The following is a 24,638-nucleotide window of genomic DNA, read 5'->3' as shown; positions in this document are numbered from 1 at the left end:
GGGGGAGGGGGGAACATGATAGCAGTTTTCAGGTATCTAAAAGGGTGTCACAAGGAGGAGGGAGAAAATTTGTTCATCTTGGCCTCTGAGGATAGAACAAGAAGCAAGGGGCTTAAACTGCAGCAAGGGAGGTTTAGGTTGGACATTAAGAAAAAGTTCCTACCTGGCAGGGTGGTCAAACACTGGAATAAATTGCCCAGGGAGGTTGTGGAATCCCCATCTCTGGAGATATTTCAGAGTAGGTTAGATAATTGTCTATCAGGGATGGTCTAGACAGTATTTGGTCCTGCCATGAGGGCAGGGGACTGGACTCGATGACCTCTCGAGGTCCCTTCCAGTCCTAGTATTCTATGATTCTGTGTCCCTGGATCTTTGGACCCACTGCCGCTTGCTGTGTAGGTGTGCCTCGTCTCTCCAGTCGCCAGTCTATGTTGGCTCTGGTGCCAGCCAGCATCCGGGCTGTGGGTGGCTGTTGGGAGCAGACCAGTTAAACCACGGTAGCTGCAGCTTCCTGGTAGTAAATTACCGAGGCAGGCCGGCCTCCCCATCACTGCTCCCAGGGGTTTCCGCTGAGGGCTGCACATAGAGGCTGCGCAGCGGGGGGGCTGGACTCCTCGGGGCGGGGGGCAGAGGAGTGCGCAGGGACGTGACGAGAGAAGCTGGCTGTAGTGTCGGGCGCATGGCGGCCGGTCACATGTGAAAAGTATGATCGTTCCGTGTGGATTGTAGGTCAGTAGCTCTTCCGGGAAGGGGGTGCTGCCTTGTTAGAACAGGGCGTGTTTCATTTCTGTCTCCTTTCCCTCCCTCCCCTTTTACTTGTCCCCTCCCCATATCCCGGTTCAGATTCTCTGTCGGAATCCATGAAGAGGCTCCGAGAAGAAGGACCAATCATCAAAGAGATCGGGGATCTCATGCTTTCGCGGGTAGGGCCAGGGAAGCAGCCGGGGCGGTGGGTTTGGGGGTCTCTTCTTGCCCCCTCTCCTGATGCAGGAGACCCAGGGCCCGTGCGGTGAAATGAAAAGACGGCACGCTCCAAACCAAGGAAAGGAAAGACTGTGTTTCACCTGCCTTGCAATTCCCCTGCGGGACTTGCTGCCACTGGATGGGGGCGAGGCCGAGAACGTAGCAGGGTTCCAAGAAGGACTGGCCATGGATTGGGATAGTTCCTCCAGCTGCTGCAGCTGGGGCCCAGGGATGAGATCCAGGGCTTGCTGGGTCTTTGGGGGGCCCAGGGCAGTGCCGAGGGCCATCCCACTGAGCTATGGTGGAGGCCGACGGCTCAGCTCTGGCCCTTTCTCTTTCCCTGCCCCAGTTCGACGGGCCGGCACGAGAGGAAATCCAGCAGGTGGTGGCCGACTTCTGCTCTTACCAGTCCATCGCCCTGGAGCTGATCAAAACCAAGCAGCGCAAGGAGACCCGCTTCCAGATCTTCATGCAGGTACCTCCTGCCCCCCTCTCCCTGGAGAGCCCCACTGGCCTGTTCTCCCCCCATCCTCACCGGCTGGGCCACCAGGCATCTGCCCCTGGCCTGTTCTCCCCCCATCCTCACCAGCTGGGCCACCGGGCATCTGCCCCTGGCCTGTTCTCCCCCCATCCTCACCGGCTGGGGCACCAGGTATCTGCCCCTGGCCTGGCTCTCCCCAGCCCTGTCTCCCCCTCCACTCGGTGGCTGCAGCGTGGCCTCTCTCCGTCTCCCCCTGCCCCAGGAAGCCGAGAGCAACCCCAAGTGCCGGCGCCTGCAGCTCAAGGACCTGATCATCTCCGAGATGCAGCGCCTGACCAAGTACCCGCTGCTGCTGGAGAGCATCCTCAAGCACACAGACGGTACAGGGGGCGGGGCTACTGCCTGGCGGGCAGCCACGCCCACCAGAGGGGGCGGGGCCGGCGTGCTCGCTCTGCAGGGGCCCTGTGGAGCAGGGAGGTGCGGGGAGCTTGCCTTGCGGACGCCCGCCAGGCCCCGGTTCTGCTGGTGGGCAGGGCGTGTGAGCCACCAGCCTGGTCTTCGCCCCCTGGACTCAGCAGCAGCCCTTCCTCCTGGCCCAGCTGGGCTCTGACTCAAGGCAGGACCCTGGGCAGGACTGGGTGGGCACCGGGGAGCCGACGCGCCATCTCCCCCCGAACAGTGATCCCGACGGGGCCGATCCGGCTCCGTTCAGTGAGGTGCAGCCGCTCACGGGCGTTTTGCCCAGGCGAGGGAGAGTGGGACCGCCAGCCCCGCCCCCATCCTGACGCCCTGGCTCCGCCCCCAGGCGGGACCCCCGAGCACGAGAAGCTGGGCCGCGCCCGTGACCAGTGCCGGGAGATCCTCAGGTACGTGAACGAGGCGGTGAAGCAAGCGGAGAACCGGCACCGGCTGGAGACCTACCAGAAGCGCCTGGATGCCACGAGCCTGGAGCGGGCCAGCAACCCGCTGGCTGCCGAGTTCAAGGTACCGCCGGCAGGGAGCGGGAGCCGGGGGGCTCTGTCGTGGGCTCCCCCATCCCCAGCCACTCACCCTGCCTTCTCCACCCCCAGAACCTCGACCTCACCTCCCGGCGCATGATCCACGAGGGGGCTCTGAGCTGGCGCATCAGCAAGGAGAAGACCGTGGGTAGGTACCGCCCAGCAGGGCCCCCGGCTGGCACATCCCTCTGTCCTCAGGCTCCGTCCCCCCAGGGCCCTCTCTGAGGAGCTGAAGGGGGTAACTCCATTACCTGCTAGCACTAGAAGGCTTTTATCCACGGGGGGTCTTCCTGATCACGTACTTCTTAACTGGCATCTGCCTCTTGGGCTGCTGCTGTTCTGCCCCCAATGGGCCCCTCACCTTCCCATCTTCCCGCCAGGCCCCTCGAGAGCCTGGGGGCAGGGGGAGGACCGGGGGTGGGGGGGCAACAGGGCAGGACAGAGCCTGTGGGTCTAAAGGGGGGGGGCTTGTCTCCAGGTCCATGTGTGGCTCCCTCCCGTCAGCTCTGCAGCGGGCGCCCCTGAGCCGCTAGGCCCGGCTCTCTGAGGAGCCCATGGGAGTTAGGCACCTGAGTGCTTTTGACCTCCCGTAAGAATCTGGGGCCCTGGGGGGTTGCAAATCCCTGTCTAGGGGCAGGTCTGGCGTGTGCCTTAGTGCTCGGGCCAGGCCGGCGCCATTGGGGCAGCCTGGCTCCGGGGAGGATCGGGGGGGGCTGTGAGAAGCGAAGCCTTTGAGACGCGTCCCCCCTCCCCCCCCAGATCTGCACGTGCTGCTGCTCCAGGACCTCCTGGTGCTGCTGCAGAAGCAGGACGAGAAGCTGGTGCTGAAGTGTCACAGCAAGACGGTGCAGGGCTCCTCGGACACCAAGCAGACCTTCAGCCCCGTCCTGAAGCTCAGCTCCATGCTCATCCGCTCCGTGGCCACCGGTAACGAGGGGCCGGGCATGGCGGGGGGGCCTCTTCCCCCTCTGGGGCACGGGGAGGGGCCAGCGCGGAAGCCGAGTCCTGGAGGCTGGGGGGCCTGTGGGGCCCGGACGTTCCCTGTAGCAGCCCCTCTCTCCTCTGTGCGCAGATAAGCGAGCCCTCTTCATCATCTGCACCTCCGAGCTGGGGCCCCAGATCTACGAGCTGGTGGCGCTGACGCCCTCGGAGAAAAACACGTAAGGGGGGGTGGGGCTGTGGGAAATTCCTTGGGGCGTCCGGGGGTGGGAAAATCCGCACGCTCAGGTGACTACCACGTCCTGGGGGCTGGGTGGCAGGGGATGCTGATTGGGAATGGGGGGGCATGGGGCTGGCTGGACAGGGCTGTGGGTCAGGAGTGAGGGGTGCTGGGGGGGTGTGGGGCTGGGTGGCAGGGGATGCTGATTGGGAATGGGGGGGCATGGGGCTGGCTGGACAGGGCTGTGGGTCAGGAGTGAGGGCTGCTGAGGGGGTGTGGGGCTGGGTGACAGGGCTGTGTGTTGGGAATGAGGGGTGCTGGCAGAGCTGGGGGGGCACCGGGCTGGATAGCAGGGGCTGCGGGTCAGGAGTGAGGGGTGCTGGGGGGGCACAGGGTTGGATAGCAGGAGCTGTGGTTCAGGAGTGAGAGATGCTGGGGGGGGTTGTGGGGCTGGGTGGCAGGGACTGTGTGTTGGGAATGAGGGGTGCTGGCAGAACTGGGGGGGCACAGGGCTGGATAGCAGGGGCTGTGGGTCAGGAGTGAGGGGTGCTGGGGGCGTGGGGCTGTATGGCAGGGGCTGTGGGTCAGGAGTGAGGGGTGCTGGCGGGCATGGGGCTGTATGGCAGGGGCTGCAGGTGGGGAGCGAGGGGCATTGGTGAGCTGGGGGCTAGAGGCCTGCCCCTCAGTGCAGCCCCTTCTCGGTGGGGACGGGGGGGTGCTGAGCCGGCGCCCTCATGTCTGGTGCCCAAGGAGGCGGCTGGCGGGCGCTGGGGCCGTAACGCCCCCTCTCCTCACCTGGCAGGTGGATGGAGCTGCTGGAGGAGGCGGTGCAGAGCGCCATGAGGAACGCCCTCTCCCCCCCCAAACGCAGGGCCCAGGAGCTGCCTATCCACAGGCCGGCCCCGTCCAGGTGAGCGGAACCGCCCCGGGGCCTCGCGGCAGCCTCCCGAGGGGGCAGATGGGGGCACTGGGGTTGTGGGACCTGGAAACAGCCCATCAGGACCCTTGGCTGGGCCCCGGGGGTCTGGTCTGGGAGCCTCCGGCCGGCCGGTGGGCGCCAGCGTCCCCCTGGGCAGAGCAGTGGGTCATTCAGGCCCTGCCCCGAGGGCAAAGTGAAGCCTCCGGCCGAGTCGGTCCCATCCAGGCCCCGGCAGCTCGTCTGACTCGTCTCTTGCCTCTGTCAGCCTGGTGCTGCAAGACCCCGACGTCTCCCCGATCCTCTCCCACGCCAGCAGCGCCGGGGCGGAGGCGGAAGAGGTCTCTTCAGGTGAGCTCCCCTCCCAGCCAGGGCTCCCCCAGCCTCCCGCCAGCAGCTGCCAGCCCCCTGCTGCGACGCCCGCGCAGCAGCCCAGGGTGAGGTGGCGTCTCGTGTCGCAGCCTCGTGGGGCGGTGAAGGGAATCCCCCGTGGGGAGATCTAGGGGTCTGACCGGCCCCACGCCAGGACCCCGGTTCCCTTGTGCTCTCGTTTCTCTCTGGTCCCCCTGTGACGTGCTGGGGGTCAGCCCCCTCCTTCCTGGGCCTGGATCTCTGCCGAGACCCAGACCCCGCCCGTGATTTCGCCCCGCCCAGTGGACGACAACCCCCCCGAGTTCCTGAGCAAGGAGGCGCTGCCGGAGGAGCCGGAGGCGGAAGGCAGCGAGGAGGAGGAGGAGGAGGAGGCAGAGGAGGTGCCGGCGGGCCCCCGGCCGGCAGAGAGTTCTGCAGAGTTAGATGAAGCTGGAGCGTCGGAGCGGCCGGGGCCCGGATCGCCCCTGTCCCTCCCCGGGCTCGTGTTCACCGAGGGGCTGGCTGAATCGGCCCTGGAGGACGGTGAGTGAAGGCTGACGCTGGCCGTGGGCCCGTCCCTGGGGAGACGGGGGCGGCTGCTCCTCTGCGCCAGAACCAGGGTTGGATCCGCCCGTCTGCCACGTCGCCCCATGTCCGGGCTCTCCGCGCGGCCGTTGCTAGCCCCAGTGCAGACATGGGAGCTGGTGAGGCTGAGGGGGGTGGCTGAGCTGTGGGGCCCCCGAGCTGGGCTAGCAGGGGTCTGGGGCATCAGCCAGGCGATGGAAGGGGGGATTCGCCCACTGCCCAGCTCTAGCTAGTGCTGCCGGTTGCTTCCCTTTGCCACGTCTGTCGGTGCCCCCCAGAAATCCGTGGCCAGGAGGTTGCTTAGAGTCACTGACCCCTGCGGGGAGGCGGGCTTCTCCGTGGTGCTCGCAGTATCCCCTCAAGCCAGCTGTTCCCAGACCCGCCCCTTCCGCAGGGCCCCGGGAGACAGAACCAGACCCGGGCTCCCATTGGGAGAGGGCTGCAGCGCCCCCTCTGGCTGAGCAAAGAGGTGCCTGTGTCCAAACCAAAGCCAGCCTCCCGCCAGCCCTCTGGGGAGAATTCCCTGGCAGGGCCCAGCCTGCTCATGTTCTCTCCCCTGCCTAGTGGAGAACCTGCGGCACCTGATCCTGCGCAGCCTGGTGCCCTGCCGGGATCCTGAGGACGACCTGACGCCCACACCCTCGGTGGCAGGAGGAGTCGTGCAGAGCTGGGACTCAGCACTGCCCAGCCAGGAGCAGCCGATGGTGCAGGGTGAACCCATCGCGACCCGGGCTGATCTCACGGGCCAGACGCCCAGCGACGGGACGGAGCCGGAGCCAGCAGGTCGGCCAAGCACGGGGGACGCAGCTGAGACGGGCTGGAGTTCGGATGGCAGTCAGGAGGGGCCCCAGGAAGCGGAGCAGCCCCTGGCTGCGGAGGGGCAGGGCGGCTACAAAGTGGTCCGGAAAGGTAGGGGGAAGGCAGGGCTGGCATGGGGGGGAGGGGATGTGGTTCCTCTCCAGGCTGCAAGAGCTGTTCCCTGCTGTTCCCCCGGGACCCTCCTCTGCAGGGTTTGGCTACCAGGACAGCAGGCACTTTGCATGGCCATCCACTGGGATAGCGCATGGGACCCAGCAGGCTCCTGTCCCCGGCCAAGGGCGGCCCTTCACTTCCCCTTGGTCCAGCGGGGGGTGGCTGTGTTAGGCGAAGGGCTGGGAAGTCAGAGAGCCCCAGGGGAACACACCAGCTACCGACCACTTAGACCAGTGTTTCTTAAACTTTTTAAGACAAGGAGCATCAGACAATATATTTTTTTAATGAGGAACATCGAGGATTTTTTTTGTTGAGGGGAAAAAGAAAATGGGGGGAGGGAGGAGAGTTATTGAGCAAAGAAAAAAAAAAGTCTCCTGCCTCTTTAAGGGCAGCCATTTTGAACTCTGTTGTTCTCCGCAGCACACAGAACAGTTTAAGAAACACTAACAGCCGTGGGCCATCGATTAAAACATTAACCCTCGGGGCCTGCCGCTGGGATCACAGGCCCCGTCATGCCCGTGGCTGGCTGGGGCGCAGCCTCTCGTTCTCTCGCTGACTCCCGGCCAGCCTCGCGCGCCCGGTGACTTGCATGAGCTCTGCCCCCCTTGGGCTGCTGCAAACCCTCTGCTCTCTCTGCCTGGGCATCTGGCACAGCTGGTGATTGGGTTCTGAGTCCTTCAATCAATCATTTCTCTCCCTCCCTTTTCCCCCTCCACCTTTCCTCTTCCTCCCTCCCTGCTCTTCTCTCCGGCCTCTCGGCACAGCTGAGGTGGAGGGCGCTAAGGATGCCACGCCTTTGGCAGACAGCAGCCAATCAGAAACTGAGTTGCATGAAGGAGGCGGAGCTAATGTAGATGGTAAAGACAAAACCAACCCCTTTTTCCTCTGGGGCCCTAGGAAAGGGAAAGGCAGGTGGACTGAGAGGCTGCGGGGCGGCCGGGAGGCAGGATTCCTGGGTTATCCCCAGCCCTAGGAGGAAGCCCGGGATTTGAGCCGGGAGAGTCAGACCCGGAGAGCCCCGCGTGGCATCGGTAGCCACGAATATCTGCATCGACCCCCGCGGATTTGCAGGGCTCTACAGACCTGCTGTGCAAATGGGCAGGTCCTTCCTGGTCTGCTCCTGCCATCGCTGTTTGCTTGCGAGGGGACTGCAGGTCATGGGGGCCAGGCACAGGTGTGCGCCCCCTCTCCACTGCATGTAAATGGCCTTTTTGCTGCCCTGCCCCCAGCTCTCCTGGCCCAGAGGAGTCCCTGCTCCAAGTAATAGACTTCGACTGACTTGGTACGGCATGAGAGTGTTCCCTGTAATCTGAGCCCTTGGGCGGCCACCCAGGAGAGATTCAAATGCTGCCCGGCTGATTGGCAGAGCGCTCACAGCCGCCAGCAGGTGTTTCTCCTGGTGGTGCACATCCGCACAGGCCTTGGTGCACGTAAGAAAATTTATTCTGCCCCTGGATGGAAAAAAATTAGAGGGAACACTGCCATGCGATGTTTGGAGTTAAAAAGCTAGCACGATACTCTGTGAGCGTGGGTTCAGCGTGGGCTGCCGGGGCTCAGACTGGAGCCGGGGAATTGTCACGGAGCAGCTCTGTTTCAGTGGGGTCCCGCAGGGCGCGGTTCTTGGCTGTGGAATCACTGACAGGGCTCTGTTGAGCTGATCCAAGAGACGGTTAAGCGGAGACTTGTTCTTCACGGCTAGAGCAATCGGCCGAGGGCCGGGGCGGATTCTCTGCCACTGACCATTTTTGAATCGGGATTGGAGATTCTTCTAAAAGCTCCGTTGAGCTTCATTTCGGGGCCGGGCTCTGGCCTGGGCGAGGCAGGTCACACAAGCTGGGTAGGGCCTCTGCGACTGACTGGATGTGGCTGCAGGGGAGGGAGCTGCATTCTGGCTGAATTTTCAAACCTGGCTGCGGAAAGTGAAGCACCGCGCTCGGCGGTCACTGCCCCGGGGGTGCCGTGGCAGGAGGGGTGTCACATCAGGGTGCTTGTCAAAGGCTCAGAGCTTCGGTCCCCCGCCTTTTGAGGCTGCATAATTAATCACCTGAATGAATAACGGGAGCCCGCTTCGCTCTCCAGTCGCTTCCCCAAGGAGGCCGCTTGCATCATCCCCATGTGGCAGGTGGGGAAACTGAGGCAGGTGGCCATACAGTGACTCACCTTGGGGTCGCCCAGCAGGCCCACGACAGAGCTGGGGTTAGAACTGCTGAGTTCCTGTCCGGCGCGCTCTCCACTAGGAGATGCTGCCTCCCAGTTGAGGCCTGTCTGTTGAAATGGGGATGGGGGGGCTGTTGAAAACCTTGCCCCAGGAACTGGAACCGGAAGGGCTAACAGGTGGACTCAGTGTCCGCTCCGCAGCCCCGTGATGGCAGTGAGCTCTGACCCAGGCTCTGTAGGTTTCTTCTGCAGCACAGGACTCGTGGGCTAAATGGCTTTTCTCCCCCCTCCCCGTCCCAGGGAATTACTTCTACATCAGCATGCCTGCCAGCCCCGCAGAGTCCTCCACGGAGCCCCCTGCCCGCGAGCTTCCAGCGAGCCCCACGGAGCAGCCCCACAGCCCGCCCCAGCCTGTCCTGAGTTCCCGGCAGCATGGCCAGGGCGGCCTGGATGGGGTCCCACCCCCTGAGCCTCCCGCCCCCAGCCTGGCGATCCAAGATGTCGACATGATCTTCCGGACGATAGAACAGCTCACGCTGAAACTCACCAGGCTAAAGGTGGGGGGGGGGGGAGGAGCTGTCGTTGGGAGGCTGCTAAGGGGTCTTGCCCATTGCGAGCCAGGACTGGCTCTGCCCGGTGACTGCGCAGGGAGAAGAGCTGCAGCCGGTGCCCTGAGGGCATTGCCTGGGGAGGTGACTTAGACCCCTTGCTGGCACCTGCAAAGGGCCGGGGCTGAGCGAGGAGCCTGCGGGTGTCGCCCTAGTGGGTGGGGGGCCAGGTGAGACGGGGCTGGAGCATGCTGGGATGTGCGGTGCTCTCCCCGTCTCTGGCACCAAGACACCGGCCCGTGCCCATCGGCTTCTCCCCCCGCTTGGCTCCTGCAGGACATGGAGACAGCCCATCGCGAGCTGCTGCAATCTCTGGGAAGAGGGTCGTCCGAGACCACCCCAGTGGGGGTCACCACGCTGGAGATGGGCCAGTGGCTGGAGTGCCCCCCCAGCGCTGCCGCTGACTGCTGCCTGGCCCCGGCCCAGCGAGGCTGCGGGCCCCAGCGGCCAGCGAGCCCGGTAGGTGGAAACGTCGTCGGTTCCCAGTCGTGCCCCCCCTTGCATGGTTCTGGGCCGCTCCGCTTGCCATCCGGCCAGGGGCAGGGCCGGGACGCAGTGCAGGGGGGCCTGCTCCCGTGCCCGCTTCTTCCCCAAATCCTCCCCCACCTCGGTCCCTTTCCCGGCTGTAGCCCAGGGTCTGGGTTGCTGTCCCTCCCTCCCTCTCAGTCCTGCCGCTCTGCCTCTGTTCCAGGCTGCAGAGCCCTCTCAGAGGAACCTCCCCGAACAGCTGCCCTGCGTGGGGGCAGATCTCCCCAAAGACGGCTGGGAAGCTGATGCAGCGGGGCCCTCCCTGGGCTCCCCCAGCCTGCGGCAGACCCCCTGGGCGGCAGGGCAGCCCGAATGTTGAGCCAGGCCCGTGGAGGCTGCGACTGGAAGCTCGGCACAGAAGTGGACCCCGCGGGGAAGCGCATGTTCGTTCCGGCTGATCGGTGTCTCCTCCTAGCCACAGGGCAGGGGCCCTTTGCTGGGAGAGCGCGTGCCCGTCCCCCCGCATGCTGCCTGCCACCGGCGGGCCAGGCCCCTCCGCTGCCTCCACCTCTCTGCTCCCCCGGGCCAGCGCCACCCAGTACACGAGAGCTGGAATATAGTCTGTCAAATGCACTTTCTGTTTCTCCGCGGTGGGGCCCGGCCGCCCGCTCTGCTGATCCGATATAAATATGTATGTATGTGCATTGGATTCTTGTAAATACCTGGACTTCCCTGCCACCCCATGGGCCATCACCACTATCCCGCTGCCCTGCGGCCCCGTCCTACCACTGGGGTCCCTGTGGCATCTCGCTGGGTCTCCCCCGGCCCTGTGAGGAGGCAGCACGTGCTGTGGGCATTAGCTGGCCCCGCTCCCCACTCCCAGGTCAGCCAGAACTGCTGCCCTCTCCCTCCAGTGGCCACTGCTCCCTCTGTCAGGCGGAGGCTCCTCTGTCAGGGCTGCCTGGAGAGCGGCAGGATCCCCAGGGTGGGCTGCTGGCTGGGGCCACAGGACAGCACCCGGCTCTGCAGAGACAATCAGCCAGCCGGAGGGGTCGGAGGCTGCGCTGGGTTCGGCTTGGCTGGCCCCAGGGACCGACACGGCAAAGCTCCCATCAGCTGCTGTGGCTGGAGGGAGGAGCTGGGAGGGCCCAGACTGAGACCCCCCCCCCCCCATCACAATCAGCTTTTGGCTAGTCTCAGGCTGCTGCTGCGTTGTCAGACATCAGCCCCCGGCCCGGTCCCTATATACACGTGTATGTATATAGACTAGCTAGAGGACTGATGTTCCCTGTTCCATGGTGTATAATCGGTTTTATTTTCTTCCCTTTACTGGTAAAGATTTTTTTTAAAGAAAAGTGAAATATTCTTCCCTTGCTGGCGTGCGTGTGATCCTTCACCGGGGGGGTCTCGCTGCCCGGCCGTGCTTGCTTTCACCCGCTGCCGGGGGAGAGACTGGGTGTTGTGTTCCCAGCCAGCGAGCCAGAGCTCTGGAGCTGTTCTCCGGGGCCAGGCTGCTGGGGTAAGTGCCATGGCCAGAGCACAGACGGGGCTGTGGTGGGTTGGGGGAAGAGAAAGCAGGTAGCGGGGGGAAGTGCAGGTCACCCCGGCGGGATTGTCTGGGGGCTGGCGGACACGACCCGATCAGCCCAGCTCCAGCCCATGGGCTGGGAGACGTGGGCGACAGGCCCGAGTGAGGAGGGGCGGCTGGCCTCAGTCCCTGTGCGCCCTGGGGAGGGGGCGTTGCTGCACAGGGCCTACGCCGAGCTGCGGTGCAGGCGAGAACAAGCCCTCTGCACTGGGAGCCGCCCCCAGCAGGAGCTCCCTTCCGCGGGCACCCAGCATACTCTGCCCTGCCCGCCCCCGGGCTGAGAGAGCAGGACAGGAGACCGGGGGGCGCCGGGGGAGGACTCAATGCTCCAGCCAGCACAGTGCGCTTGGGACTTCCAGTGGTGGGTCAAGGCCTCCATGCTGGAGACCAGACGGACCTTCCCTTGGAGCTGCCCACTGCCACAGCCCAGCGCGTGGAGCCCTCCCGGGTGAGCGAGGGGCCCTGCCCGCACCCCGGGCAATGCCCAGCTGCCTGGCTGGCTCTACAACAAGAGAATGCTCCACCCCAGAGCTGGCTGCACCAAAGCTATTCAACAGCAGGGTGGAACAGTGACAGGCTGGCCTGGGCCAGAGGAGTCAGGAATCCTGCAGAGAGGGGACGGGCTGCCTTGGCCTGCCGGGAAGCACTTGGCCAGTGCGCTCCAGGGCCGCAGGACTCCTGCCTGGAGGGGGGGCCCCCTCCGGGCCCCCTCCAGGCCCCTAGCTGGCTGCAGGCAGCTCGTCGTCCGGCGCCTTGGGCTGCTGCCTGAGGATGGGGTCACGTGGCAGCATCAGCTCCTGCAGCTTGGCAAAGGTCGTGCTCTCCTCGGGGAAGTGGTTTTTCTGAAAGGGCAGAGAGGGGGTCGGGGGAGCAGAGAGGAGACGCTGGGGGAGATGCTCCCGCTCCAGCCCCCCTGCTCGAGGGGAACGCTGGGAACACCGCCCCGCGCATGGCTGGGGCTGGACAAGGGCCCGGGCCGGACACAGCTCCCACCGCGACGCAGGGGTGTGGTACTCACCCCCAGAGACAGCCGCAGCAGGCCTGTGTTCCCCTTGGCCCCGGCCGCGGCCCCGGCCTTGCTGGCCTGCTGCTGGCTCTCCATGGCCGCCAGGAAGCCTTTCAGGCCCTGCTCGGTGATCTGGTTCCCTGGGGGAGGGCAGATGCAGATCAGTGGCCAGTTTAAACTCGGTCTCCTGCCTGGGCCGCTGTCTGGGACCTCATCCAGGGCCTGTGCCCACTGAGGACACTGGCATCCCTGCCGCGAGGCAGAGGATCAGCCCCTTCGACAGGTGGGCACCGGGCTCAGGCCACGCCGGCGTCTCCTGCGCTGGGGGGATCCAGCCAGCAGAGGGAGCCCACGAGCCACGTGTCAGGAGGGTGAGTTACCAGGTGGGGCTGTGTGGAGGCCTTGGGGGGGGGGAGAGGGGGGTGCTACCCCGCTCCGGCCTGGCTGGGGCCGCAGGAATGAGGAGCTGTGTAGAATGGAGGGGTGCCAGGACGGGGGGCTGCCTCCCCATCCTATTGGCACAGCTCTCAGCCCGGCTCGCTGGCCATGGCACGAGAGGTCAATAGGACCAGCACTGCTTCCTCCTGAGCATTTGCCGGGGGGCGGGAGGTGCTTGCTTGCCGCCACTCGGGGGGCTTGCCCTGCTCTGCGAGATGGCGCGTCCCCAGTCCCCCCCCCTCCCCCGGGCCCCGCGCCCACGTACTGGTGAGGTTGAGGTTGATGAGCACGCGGTTGCCTGGCAGAAAGACCTTCCCATCGTGGTGCTCGGCCTGTTCCAGCAGCGGGTTCACGATCTCGGTGGGCTCCGTCGCCTGGGTGCAGAGAGCGTTTCACCATCCAGCGGGGCCCAGCACGGCCCCTGGGAGCCAGTCGGCAGGTGGCCCCCGCTGTCTTGGCACAGCCCGGGAGAGGGGCAGGCAGTCAGCGGGGGGGTCAGCTCATTGCTGGCCCTGATGGGATGGCTTGGCTGGAATCTTCTGGTGCCTAAGGGAGTTGGGAGCAGGGATCCCATTGGTTGCCCTCGGGCAGCAGGACAAATCCAGCGTTTGTGCTGAGCACTTAAGTCAGCTGCCCCTGGGGTGAGATTGGGCCCAGCTGCTTAGGAGTGGGAGTGAAGCGCCGTGGGTCCCCCCGCAGGAGGGGGTTGGACCAGAGGCGTTACCCCTGCGAGTGACCAGGAACCTACTCTGGCTCTTGGCCCAGGCGAGTCCTGCACCTCTAGGCGAGCGGCAGCACGCGCAGGGCCCCTCGCTACGGGCAGGGGGCGCGTGTCAGCGGCCCCGGAGGACACTCCAAGCACTGTGTCCCAGGCTGGCCAGGGCTCCCTCACCTCCACCTCCGGCAGCAGGCTCCGCTTCTCCTTGGCGCTCACCTTGATCCCCTTCCCTCGAACAACTTTTTGCTCCGGGGTGGAAACCACTAGAGGGAGGGAGATGCCCAGAGGGGGTTAAAGACACACGACTGACGGCTCTGCCAGGCCAACAGCTGCAGGCGAAGCTCTGGGGGCCCAGGCGCCTGGCTCAAGGAATACGAGGGGGTGGGGAGGGAATTTCTACTCACGTTTCTTGGCTTGTTTAGCATCTTCCTTCTTCGCTGGCGCTACGGCGGAGCTGCTCACCGCGCCCCCAGCACTGGCAATACCCACCTGAGCTTTTTCCTCTTTCTTCAAAAGGTCCTGGAAGGAAGATCCCGGGCCCGGAGGGGGCGCTGATGGGCAGGCTCGGCAGCTCCCTACAGCAAGCCCTCGCCCTTCGCGGTGGAGGCGTCCCTGACACCGCCGCAAATGGCGAAATCCGCGAATCCTGGGGGCGGGGGGAGCGGAGCAAGGGCTCCGTTTTCCTGCAGCTCCTGGCTGCCGCGGGGAGTGTGGGAGGGGGCCCCGACTGCTGCTACAGCAGGCTGCCCTGAGGCCACATCCTCCCCCCCCAGGCTAGGGGATGGGGTACAAAAGAGCAGAGTGGTGGTAGGAAGGGGCGGAGCTTGGGGATGGGAGAGACCCACGAAGGTCTCCTGTACCTGTTGCTGTTTCCGGCTCCTCTCCAGGCCTGCCTTTGGCCCTTCCCCCCCAGCCTTGTGCAGCACAACCAGCGCCCAACCCCGCACAGCCCTGGGTGAAAGAAGAAGGGACAGGAAAGCCCAAGGGCAGAGCTGGGAAAAGAACCCAGGAGTCCTGACCCCCAAGGCTCTGCTCTAGCCACAAGCTCCCACACCCGCTTCAGAAATGAAACGAGAACCCAGGAGTCCTTAAGGGATTTTCACCACACGCAGGGAGCCTCTCCCCCCGAGTCCTTACTAAGCGGAGGATCTTTGGGAGCTGCTCCCTGTGGGGCTGACCCTTTGCTCCCAGAGACCATGGACGAGCCTGGATCCCAAAGTCCCTGCGAAGAGTTGGGTGCCCAGCCCGGTCCGGTCCACACCCCTCACCTTTTTCTTGGAGGCGCTCTTGCTCAGTTTGGCTGACTGCAGCTTGTCGATAGTGGTGCTGCTGACGAGGCTCGAGGGACGGTCGCTGCTTTTGGCTTCGGCATGTCTCGGAGGCTGGAACAGACCCAGAGGGACTTTAGTCCAGATATTGACACCATCGGCTGCTCTACATTCACTGCCTTCGGGACTAAGTCGAGCTAACCGCTCCCAGCATGGGGCATTGGAGCAGAGGACTCTCAGATTACAATGTGAGCTGATGGTGCGAGGCAGTAGCAATAGTAGCTGTTATCCTCCAGGTGGCTCTGAAAGTAGGGGGGGATACAGCACACACCAGGGTAAATTTTATTACCCTCTGGGCCCTGGTCCATGCGGCTCGGAGTTTATCATGAAGTTTGGCCTGCGGGAAAGAGATCAGTCGCTAACCCCCCCCCAGAGCCCTTGGCGTGAACTGGGGTGAACTCTGTCGCCCTCCGGGGGGTGCACACGGCCTGGCGGTGACCTTACCGACCGGGACCGCTCCTGGGATTCCTTCTCCAGTAGGAGTCGCCTCCGCTCCACGACTTCGGTGTGAGTTAAAGCGAAAGGCCCCAGAACCTAACCCAAAGTGACGGCGGAGTCAGTGTTGCAAAGTCTCTCTTGACAGTCGCTTATCCCACCCCGGGGTGTGGCAGTCTGGGGTCTTGGCACTTCCATCCCTGTCACTTCTGTGACCCCGACCGAGCTCGCCGATGTTACAGCAGCCTGAGGCACAGAGGTGCTGGGCACCCACTGAGCATGCTCAGCCAATCAGGATCAGGCCTGAATTTCCCAGCTTGGGTCCTGCACTTAAAGGGAAGTGGTGGGGTGGGCCCATGGAGTTGACTCTTTTGAGTCCTTCGCACGGGGAGGGAAGTGGCTGGGACCCAGGACCAAACGGGCATGGGGCAGGCAGCAGACTCTCAGGGGATCCGCCCCGGAGCATCCTGGTGCAGGTCATGCCTGGGCTGCGTTAGAGCAGAGCTGGAGGGGGGAGAAGAGCTGCACTTCTGCTCTTGGCTGAGGGCTGAAGAAGAGTTTTACACTTTAGAAATCCAGCTGGCTGACTCTGTGGACAGCTGGCGAGCTGGGAGTGCGGGCTATTGGAGTCACTGTGCCAGGGGAGCCTGGGACTTCGGCTGCTTGCAACTGTGAGCACACGTTCAACTCAAATGCCTTGTGGTGGGTGGGAGAAAAGCTCTTTGAAGAGCCACATCCCCTGGCCTCCAGAGAGAGAGCTCCCGGCGCACAGCTCAGAGTCCTTTCCTGATGCTGCAAAGGGCAGGAGCAATGGGCAGTGCACAGGGCGGAGAGGTTTTTAAAGGGCTATGCCACCTCCTGGGCTAAAGAGCAAAGGCCTTTCCCTGGACTCACCTCTGCGAGTTTGAGCGCCCCCTGGTCTCTGATCTGATTGTGGGCCAAAGACAAGCACAGCAGAGAGCGGTTCAACCGCAAGCCCTGGGGGGGAGCGGCCAGATGCAGCCATGGAAGGAAAGGAAAACGTCGCCAGGCACGAGCAGTGACAGTCCGAACCCGCCCTCCGGCCAGGCCAGCCTCCCATTCCAGCTCCTCCTGCAGAGCCCAGTGCCCACGCCGAAGGGGAGTTTGTCTTTCCACAGCCCAGCCCATCCTTTTGAGAGATCACTGCCCGGGCTCAGCCTGAGCTGGGCTCCGGGAACGCCCAGGGCTACGCAGTGGGTGGATCTCGCATCCTGGATTGGACTGGACTGGCAGGAGAACATGCAAAGCTCCGCCCTGCGCAGTTCAATTTCTTCGCCTTCCCTTTGCAGCCCCAGCCAGTAAAGGCTCCTCAGCGCCATCTACGATGGAGCCGGGCTTGGATTGGTTTGAAAAAGCTAGCAGCAGGGCTAGGTTTGGCCCCCGCCTCTCCTGAGTCCAAGGGCAGGGCTGTACCCACAAGGCACCATCCCGCATCACATGCCACCCTCTTTCCTGGGCAGAAGATCCAGGCATGACTGCCCTAGTGGCAAACACCAGTCCCCGCTATAATGCTCTGAAGCGGCTCATGCCCCCATGTCACGCGCTCGTCCCTGCGTCCTCACCTCGGCGAGGTAGCCGGCCCCCAGGTCCGTGATGTGATTGAAGCTGAGGTTCAGCGACACCAAACTCTTGTTGCAGGACGTCAGCGAGGAGAGGGCTTGGCCGATCAGCTTGGCGTGGGCGTCGTCGATGTTATTGTTTCTCAGCGACAGGTGAGCCAGCCTGCGGGGCCATTCAGGGAGAAGACGTCAGTTTCCGATTGGATCTGGTCAGACTATCCTGCTGTCCGGGAAAGGAAAGAGTCACCTTGGCAGTGGGGAGGGGGCTCTCCAGCACCGATCCCAGCCACGCTGGGCCTGGGCCGAGGAAGGGCAGGAGGGAAGGAGCTGGACTCTGCGTGGGCACCATGCTGGCAGGCCCGGGGCCGAGGGCTTTGTTTAGGAGAAGGCTGCAGTGGAGTCGGAGACAGAGCATCGCACAGCCCTCCTCCCTGCTCCCTCTCAGATTATCCCCGGGATCCTGCCCTCACCCCCAGTGCAGATGCAGTAACGTGCTCTCCAGTGGTCTGGAAAACCCCTTCTCTGCCCCAAAAGCGCTTAACTAGAGGGCACTCTCCGGGGGCCCCTAGTTCGGCAGGAACTCACGTGCTCTCCTCCTCAATCAGCTTGTAGAAGGACCCCTCGGCTAATGGGTTCCCCTCCAGGGTTAGTGTCCTGTAAGGAAAAGCAGAAACCAGCCAAGGCGACAGAGGAGTCACTGAACCTGCTGAAATGCAGCCACCTCTGGAGTAGACCAGGGCAGCTGTTTCACAGCAACAAAGAATCACTGCTTAACAGCCTAGAAGGGCAAGTGCAGATTAGGGTCACACTGAAAAGATGGGGGGAGTTGAGGTAAGCAGCAGGCACCCCACTTGGGCCTGCCTTCTGGTCACATCTCACTGGCTCCTTCCAGGGCCGTCATGCTACCATTGAAAAAGAAATGGGGCCTCCCTTCTGAGACGGGAAACGGTGGAAGCAGCTGCCTCCCGCGCTGTCCAAGTGGCCCCATCTCTGGGGCTTAGCTCTCACTTACCTGAGAGTGGGGCAGTTTGGCAGGATAACGAGCAGAGAGAGGAGTGTGAGATCCGTCAGGCCGACCTTCCAAAGGCTGAAAGGAGACACAGGAGCCTTAGAGGCAGCTGTGAAAGATCGCAAAGCAGTCTCACCCCAGAGGGGGAAACTGAGGCACTGAGAAGGGAGAGGCGTTGCCCCAGGTCACAAAGCGAGTCCACGGCATGGCCCATGCTCAAATCTCTTCACCAACACCCACTCTTCGAAAGCCAGTGCAAGTGGATCCCAGAATCTGAGTCCTGGTGTTTTGGGGGTCCCCAAACTAACTATGCATTTTAAAGTGCCAGCTGGGCCCTTTAGATTTTAGGTCTAAAGTGGCCCAATTGGGGCCGCAAGATCAGGATCTCAGAGAAGCAGGAGCCAATGTTCTGGGAGGCAGCAAAATGCATTAGAGGGAGGTTTGGATCCTGAGGAGTTAGGGAGCTGAAATTGCATTGTATTTTCCTTGCCCGTCTCTGGGCCCCTTCAGCCAAACAGCTCCTGGCACGGCCCAGCCCCTCACTCACTGAATAGCCTGCAGATTGGCAAGGGCAGGCAGACACTTGCTGAAAACACCCAGCATTTTCTCTTCGATTTTCCAGCCTGCCAGAGACAAACAGAGATTGACTGTTTTACCGAAGGGAAGAACAGTCAGAATATGACCCCTCATCCCAGCCCTCAGGAAAGCCTTTGGCACCTGGGCAATATTCCCTCTAATTTTTTCCATCTGCATGCAGAATAAATTTTATGTGCACTGAGGCATTGTGGGTGTGCACCACCAGTAGAAACAAGGCTGCCGGCTGTGGGTGCTCTGCTAATCAGCTGAGTGGCACCAGAATCTCTCCTGGGGGACCGCCCAAGTGCTCAGCTTACTGAGCTCTTGGACCAGTATGAGTGCCAGTTTGACATGGACGGATAGCTGCCTGGGTTCTTGTAGGGCCGATGCTTTTAAAAAAAGGCAATCATGTCAATTACAGGCCAGTAACTAACTTCAGTACCAGGCAAATTGGTTCCAATTCAGGAAAAGAACCAAATTCACACACAGATGAGCATGATATGATGTTAGGGGAGAATCAATACAGCTTTTGCCTCACCACCTGTTAGAAGTCTTTGAGGGGTCTGACAAGCACGTGGACAAGGGTGAGCTAGTGGATAGAGTGTACCTGGACTTTAAGAAAACCTTTGATGAGAGAGGAGACAGTGGCAGCGGCAGCGCCCCGCATGACTGCCAGCCTCCGGTTTGAATCAGTCTCCCCCGGCTCCCCCTTCGTGTTTCATGGTGCTAGGAGGGGCCATTCGGCGAGATCCCAGGGCCCTAGCTGAGCATCTCACCACGCAGGAAGATCTCACGGACGCTCTTGGGGTCGTCGTGCTCCAGTTCGGTCAGAATGCGGGGCTGGAAGTAAGCGTACTTGCTCTGGATGGAGATGAGGCTGGCCAGGACCTCCTTCTCAGCCAGCATGTTACTTTCCTCTGCCAGACAGGGGAGAACCAGTCACTCAGAGGCAGGTGCACCGCCCAGCAAAGGGACAGGCCAGACACGACCCAACTGCCCCTCTGGGTAAAGACCATCGCCTTCTACCCGCATGGGCTGCTCTTCGTTACACTCTGCCTTCACTGGGGCTGAGGATGCTGGGATGCACATTAACCCATCTGGGGCTACACTCCCCCCCTTATTTATTTATCTAGCGCTGCCCACCCCTAAAATGGGTGGGTCTGGAACAGTGACATTTCCCTGTGAGTCCTGCCTCCCCCTGGGCCAGCTCCTTCAGCCAGACCTCTCAGACCAGCTCCCCACAACCCAAGCCGGGACCATAACAAGCTGGGTAACATAGAGCTTGGCCTGCATGAGGAATGAACCCTCTGATACGTTTGGGGCTCTTTCTTTGCCTGCCGGCATCTGACCTTCTAGGCAGTACTTCCCCCCCAGCTTTTCTCTGCGCACCAAGGACTGGGAAAGGCCTTGTTCTTTCAGTGCAAGCGGAGCCTCTCCCATAGGCAGAGGGAGCTAGGCCTTTAAGAAAACACTAACTCCTGGGAGCAGCGCACTGTTCTCAGCGAATACTCCGGCGGCCTTGGGGAACCAGCTAGGAAGGGCTCCTGTGGAAATGCCCTGGCTGGAGGTCACACTTCAGTGCCCAAGGCTGGCTATGAGCAGGGAGAACATGGGACCCAAAGAGCAGTCTGGTTGAGATGCACCGAGCGCAGAAAAAGGGTTTACACAAGAGGTTGCTAATGGGCGAACACCTATCTGAGACTATCAGAGCCCAGTGTGTCCTAGCCATGATGGCATCTCCTGGGCTTTGGTGTGTGACATTTATTAACTGCCACACCCACCCACTCTTGGAGCCTGAGCATACTCCTAGGGGGGCTAGAACACACCATGCTCTGGCTATTTGGGTGGGCAAATTTTTGTTGGGGAGCCACTCCCAAGATTTTGGAAAGTGGTTGAGGGCCTCACTTTTCCATGGTATTAATAAGGACGAGCGAGGTCTGGGATGCAGGCTGGGTGCAGGAGGGATTGGGGTGCAGGAGGGAGAATGGGGTCGGGGAGGGAGTTTGGGCAAAGGAGGCAGTTTTGACCTAGGGTTTTGGCATGTGACCTAGGGTAGGAGGGGATTGTGATCTTAGGCAGGAGACTGGGGTGCCAGATCTGGGAGGGGGTTTGGGTGCATGTGGAGTAGCGGGACAGAAGCGTGGGGCAGAGGGTTGGGGAAGGGAGGAGCTGAGGTGCCAGAGGCAGGTTCTCACTAGGAGACTTACCAGCCTGCCTGCAGAGCTAAAGGTTTGCAAGAGCTTAAAATGTTTCTGCCTGCTCTGCCACCTGCTTGAGTGAGTGAGCGAGCAGGAGGCAGCTCCCATTGGCCAGTGCCTGTCTAGAAACCAGCCAATGGGATTATGCTGAGGGCGGGAGTAGCGTCTGACTCTTCCTCCTCCCTTCTGGACTCAAAGAGAAAGCGCCCCACGGTCACATTTCTGCGCAGCATGTGGGGCAAGCAGGGGAGCCTGCCTGGGGCTCCCCATTGCCTCCGTGGGCCAGATCCGGTGGCTTTAGTGTTGCCAGGTCCAGTTTTAAACCAGACAGTCCGGTACTTGAGGGTTCTGGCTGGGAAAAAAATTAAGAAAATACAGGACGTAGAAAATGTCCAGTATTTTCTACTTAGGTAAGTTTTATTATTAGGAGTATCAGTATCTAGTTGCCAACTGCCTGGCTGGTAGACACGCACGTGCTGGTGCTTCACTGGGACTGTGCACGGGACGGGTAGCGCCCCGGGATCTGCGTGTGCCTGGGTCAGTCCTGCTCCCCGCCAACCGATTCTCTCCCCCCGGCCAGCCCTGCTCCCCCCGACCACCTCCTGGCCAGCCCCACTTCCCGTCAGCTGGTGTCCCCCACCCATACCCGATCTCCCCTGCCCAGCCCTGCTTCCCACCAGCCAGTTCTCCCCCCCTCCTCCTCCTGGGCCAGCTCCGCTCCCCCCAACTCCCTCCCCGGACAACCCCGCTGCCCCCAACCCTGCCCCCCCACCAGCCCTGCTTCCCGCCCACCAGTTCCTGCCCCCAACATCCTCCCAGTCAGCCCCACTCCTCTCCCAGCCAGTGTCCCCTCTCCCCCCTCATCTGAGATCAAGTGTGTCCGGTATTTTTTTGGAAGCCACCTGGTAACCCTCGGTGCCTTGGTGGGCTGGATCCGGCCTGTGGGCCGTACTTTGCTGAGGCCTGGGCTAAACAGACCTGCTGGGGGCTGTCACAGTGCTGGCCTGCCCTCATTCAGCTGGGGAACCCCTTACCCAATGGTATTCCTTGGGGAGGGAAAGAGGTTTGCTTTGCTGCCTTTAACTCTTTCAAACACCTCCGTGCAGGGGAAAGGAGGCTACCGGGCTATGCGGGATGGAGCCCCTTCCTGGTACTAGAACCCCGTCCAAAGCCCTCTTTCATGTCCCTGCCTCTTCTCTCCTAGGGGCACATCTTCAGCCTGCTGGAGACAGAACCCCTGGCTTGGGCTCCGCCCTGTCCCCTCCCAGCCGCTCCATCCTTTCCTGCAAGGAGCAGAGCGCTCAGCACCATGCAGGCCAGGAGCATAAACTTGCTCTGGTACAGGGGATGGGGCTGCCTGATTCCCATCCCGGTTTGCACCCAGCCTGTTGATGGCCCCTCCTTGGCTTTAAGCTATGACATTTATTAATATCCACCCCCAAAATTGCCTTCAGGGACCCTGAGGCAGCTGAACCCTTGGGTCTTGCTTCTATAAAGGGCTAATTGTCAGAGCCTGTGCCCAGGAAATGAAACAGCGAGGCCAAAGAAAGAAACAGCGACAGGGCCTACTCCGAGCAAGGGAAATTTCCAAGTACACGGGACAGACTGGGACCTCGCCCCCAAACACAGCAGCCCTGTGAGCGTCCAGCATGGGGAACACGACCAGGCCTGTGATAGGCACCATGGGCAGCAAAGGCGATTTCAGCTGATACTTAGCTAAGAAAGAGAATTTACAGAGGGAGTGACCAATATGCCCGCCCTTTCCCTCTTTTGAAATCCCCGCTACTCCTCTCACCTGGCGGGAAGAGGTTAGAGATAGATGGATGCATACGAACTGTGACCTTGGGGATTTTGGTGAATCCGGCCCGGGAGCACAGTTCATTGAAATCCTGCTCCAGGATACCCGTGCACTGATATTCCTCTGTGGAAAAAGCAGAGCTGCAATCACTCCATCCAACCCACTGCCATTCCTAGAGCACCTGTCGCGCTCACAGGATAGCAAAGCATTTTACTCCAGCCATACAAGCTAGTTGCAGAGACTCTTCCTCTAGCACTGAAGTGCCTCTACTTCTGGGGTGGAGCGGAGTTGTGTCTTAACAGCGCACAACAACGCCACAGGAGCTCAGGCCAAAAAGTGAAAAACACGGTGTCCAGCAGAAACGGCAAGGGGAATTCGGTTAGCTTTGATGGGATGAGGATGCACGCAGGTCTTTTGTGGGGTTAGGGACAGATTTTCTGAAGGAAGCCAGTTCCCAGGTAGCTACTTAAATAAGGGCCAGAGTTCCTGGTAGATTGACAACCTCCCCACCCCCCAACAATGGTGTCCTTGCCATGAAACAGAGCGATCGGGGGGGGGGAGGGGGTCATCACCTTCGCCATGTTCAGGCTTCTTAGCTGCGTTCTTTCCTTCCTCCTCAAGGTTTGTGGCAGCCGATTTATCCTTGGCCCCCCGGTCCCCTTTCTTCCCCATCGTTACTCTCTTCGGGACACTGGAGGAAAACGAGACGGGATGGGCTGGTAAGAGGCTTTCAGAGCCGAAGGCGCTGCCCTCGTGCCCCACTGGCCGTATGGTTCTCCCCCCACGTGTATATTTTTGCTCCTTAATCCTTTTGCTCCCAGGGGCGAGAAACCCCACGGCCAGGGGGGTGAGCCTGCATGCGGCTGTGGCCATGGCCAGGCTGCACTGGGAAGGGCTGGGGGATGAGCCCTGGGGGCCAGGAGCGGTGTTGGGGGGCAGTCTCTGGGCGGGAGGCGTCTGGGTCCCTCTCTGGGGGGCCCGGGGTGGGGTGGGGGGAAGTCCCTCAATTAGCGGTGGAGGACCGGGGAGGGGGGGGCGCCGGGCTGTGGCACAAGAGGTGACTGGTGGGAGGTGTCCCTGTAGCAGGGGTCCTGGCGGGGCGGGCCTGGGGGACCTGGCCGGGGGGGGGGCTGGATGTTTGGGGGGGTCCCTGGCTGTGGGGGGGGCAGTCTGGAGGGGTCCTGGCGGAGGAGGCCCTGGCAGTGGGGGGGGTTCCAGGCTGCGGGGGGGGGGGGGCCGGGGGCAGTCTTGGTGGGGGGCCCTGGCGGTGGGGGGGTCAGTCTGGGGGGGCCTGGCTTCGCTGGGGGGGCCTCGGCGGGGGGGTCAGTCTGGGGGGGCCTGGCTTCGCTGGGGGGGCCTCGGCGGGGGGGTCAGTCTGGGGGGGCCCTGGCTGCGCTGGGGGGGTCTCGGCGGGGGGGGTCAGTCTGGGGGGGCCCTGGCTGCGCTGGGGGGGGTCTCGGCGGGGGGGGTCAGTCTGGGGGGGTCTCGGCGGGGGGGGGGGTCCCCGCGTCGCCCCACCTGAGCGCAGGCGGCGCCGCCGGCTCCGAGCTCGGCCTCCGGGCCCCGCGCGTGTCTCCATGGCAACGCGGGCGGGGCGGCCCGAGGGGGCGGGGCTGTGTCTGAGCGGGCGCGCGGCAGCCCCGCCCCCCAACTCTCGCTACCCAGCGTTGCCATGCCAACGGGAAGGGGGGGTGTCCAGGTCACTATGGAAACCTCCAGTGTGACCCCCCCCCTTCGCCCCGGGTGGGTCTCCCCCCGCCCCGGAGCGCGCACACCGCACAGCCCCTGTGCCCGTGGGGGGGGGTCCCCAGGGGTCCCATCACCCTTAAGCCATGGGTCAGCAGCGCCATGGACCCCCCATGTGCGACCCCAGCGGGGTCGGGGGGAGGCCTGATCGGGGGTCTTGGCCCCGCAGCGCTGTACCCCCCCCATCCCAGCCCCCCTTGCGTGGGTGTGATGGGGGGGCTGCCTCATGCACCCCCCCCCATGAGACCAGGCTGCAGCCCCCCAGCCAGCAGGGTTGCTAGGCTGGCTTTGCTCTCGTGCCCCCCCAACCCGTGTCCCTGTGTTTCCCGCCCGCAGGATGGCTGGCGCCCGCCGTGCCCTACATGCTGCCCCCCTGTGCAGTGGGGCTGTAAAAGCGTAACTGGTTACCCCATAAGCATTAGCCTTACCCGCCTCTTGGGGGGGGGGACAGTTAATCCCCCCCCCCGCCTGCTCCAGTGGCACCCCCCCACACCTGGTGCCAGCCAGGCCCTGTTTGTGGGACACATGCTGCTCCTGTGTGCAGTAGGCACGTAACGGGC

General features: G+C 62.8%; 2 protein-coding genes across 10 annotated transcripts in view; one reads left to right on the top strand and one right to left on the bottom strand.

Moving 5' to 3' along the window:
• The window catches only part of ARHGEF11 (Rho guanine nucleotide exchange factor 11), a 106,509-nt gene extending 95,486 nt beyond the window's left edge, over positions 1-11,023 (top strand). For 6 of the 7 annotated variants that reach the window (XM_075907975.1, XM_075907974.1, XM_075907971.1 and 3 more), the window contains 15 exons: positions 844-923; positions 1,313-1,438; positions 1,707-1,824; positions 2,250-2,428; positions 2,515-2,590; positions 3,202-3,369; positions 3,515-3,602; positions 4,404-4,511; positions 4,786-4,868; positions 5,172-5,411; positions 6,018-6,362; positions 7,190-7,282; positions 8,883-9,139; positions 9,467-9,649; positions 9,882-11,023. In XM_075907975.1, the coding sequence (XP_075764090.1) occupies positions 844-923; positions 1,313-1,438; positions 1,707-1,824; positions 2,250-2,428; positions 2,515-2,590; positions 3,202-3,369; positions 3,515-3,602; positions 4,404-4,511; positions 4,786-4,868; positions 5,172-5,411; positions 6,018-6,362; positions 7,190-7,282; positions 8,883-9,139; positions 9,467-9,649; positions 9,882-10,037 (2,300 nt within the window). In that variant the 3' untranslated portion in view covers positions 10,038-11,023. The remainder of the gene's footprint in view (positions 1-843; positions 924-1,312; positions 1,439-1,706; positions 1,825-2,249; positions 2,429-2,514; positions 2,591-3,201; positions 3,370-3,514; positions 3,603-4,403; positions 4,512-4,785; positions 4,869-5,171; positions 5,412-6,017; positions 6,363-7,189; positions 7,283-8,882; positions 9,140-9,466; positions 9,650-9,881) is intronic. The other variant, XM_075907976.1, reaches the window with a different exon arrangement.
• Positions 11,024-11,778: 755 nt separating this feature from the next.
• Positions 11,779-23,993, bottom strand: LRRC71 (leucine rich repeat containing 71). 3 transcript variants are annotated; one of them, XM_075907977.1, is made up of 16 exons: positions 23,851-23,993; positions 22,905-23,023; positions 22,330-22,455; positions 19,113-19,253; positions 18,308-18,383; positions 17,764-17,838; positions 17,337-17,405; positions 16,755-16,914; positions 16,066-16,149; positions 15,181-15,270; positions 14,677-14,790; positions 13,813-13,927; positions 13,583-13,671; positions 12,956-13,064; positions 12,265-12,392; positions 11,779-12,130 (listed from the first exon to the last, which is right to left on the bottom strand). In XM_075907977.1, the coding sequence occupies exons 2-16, from the start codon at positions 23,002-23,004 to the stop codon at positions 11,966-11,968; spliced, it is 1,641 nt and encodes a 546-aa protein (XP_075764092.1). In that variant the 5' UTR covers positions 23,005-23,023; positions 23,851-23,993; the 3' UTR covers positions 11,779-11,965. The 3 variants fall into 3 exon arrangements, with proteins under 3 accessions (XP_075764092.1, XP_075764093.1, XP_075764094.1); XM_075907978.1 differs by having other exon boundaries at positions 11,779-12,088; XM_075907979.1 differs by lacking the exons at positions 11,779-12,130; positions 12,265-12,392; positions 12,956-13,064 and adding an exon at positions 13,100-13,236.
• Positions 23,994-24,638: the final 645 nt, after the last annotated feature.

Source organism: Pelodiscus sinensis, chromosome 24 (genome assembly GCF_049634645.1).
Source record: "Pelodiscus sinensis isolate JC-2024 chromosome 24, ASM4963464v1, whole genome shotgun sequence".
Taxonomy (NCBI): domain Eukaryota; kingdom Metazoa; phylum Chordata; order Testudines; family Trionychidae; genus Pelodiscus; species Pelodiscus sinensis.
This window is presented reverse-complemented; position numbering and strand designations above follow the sequence as displayed.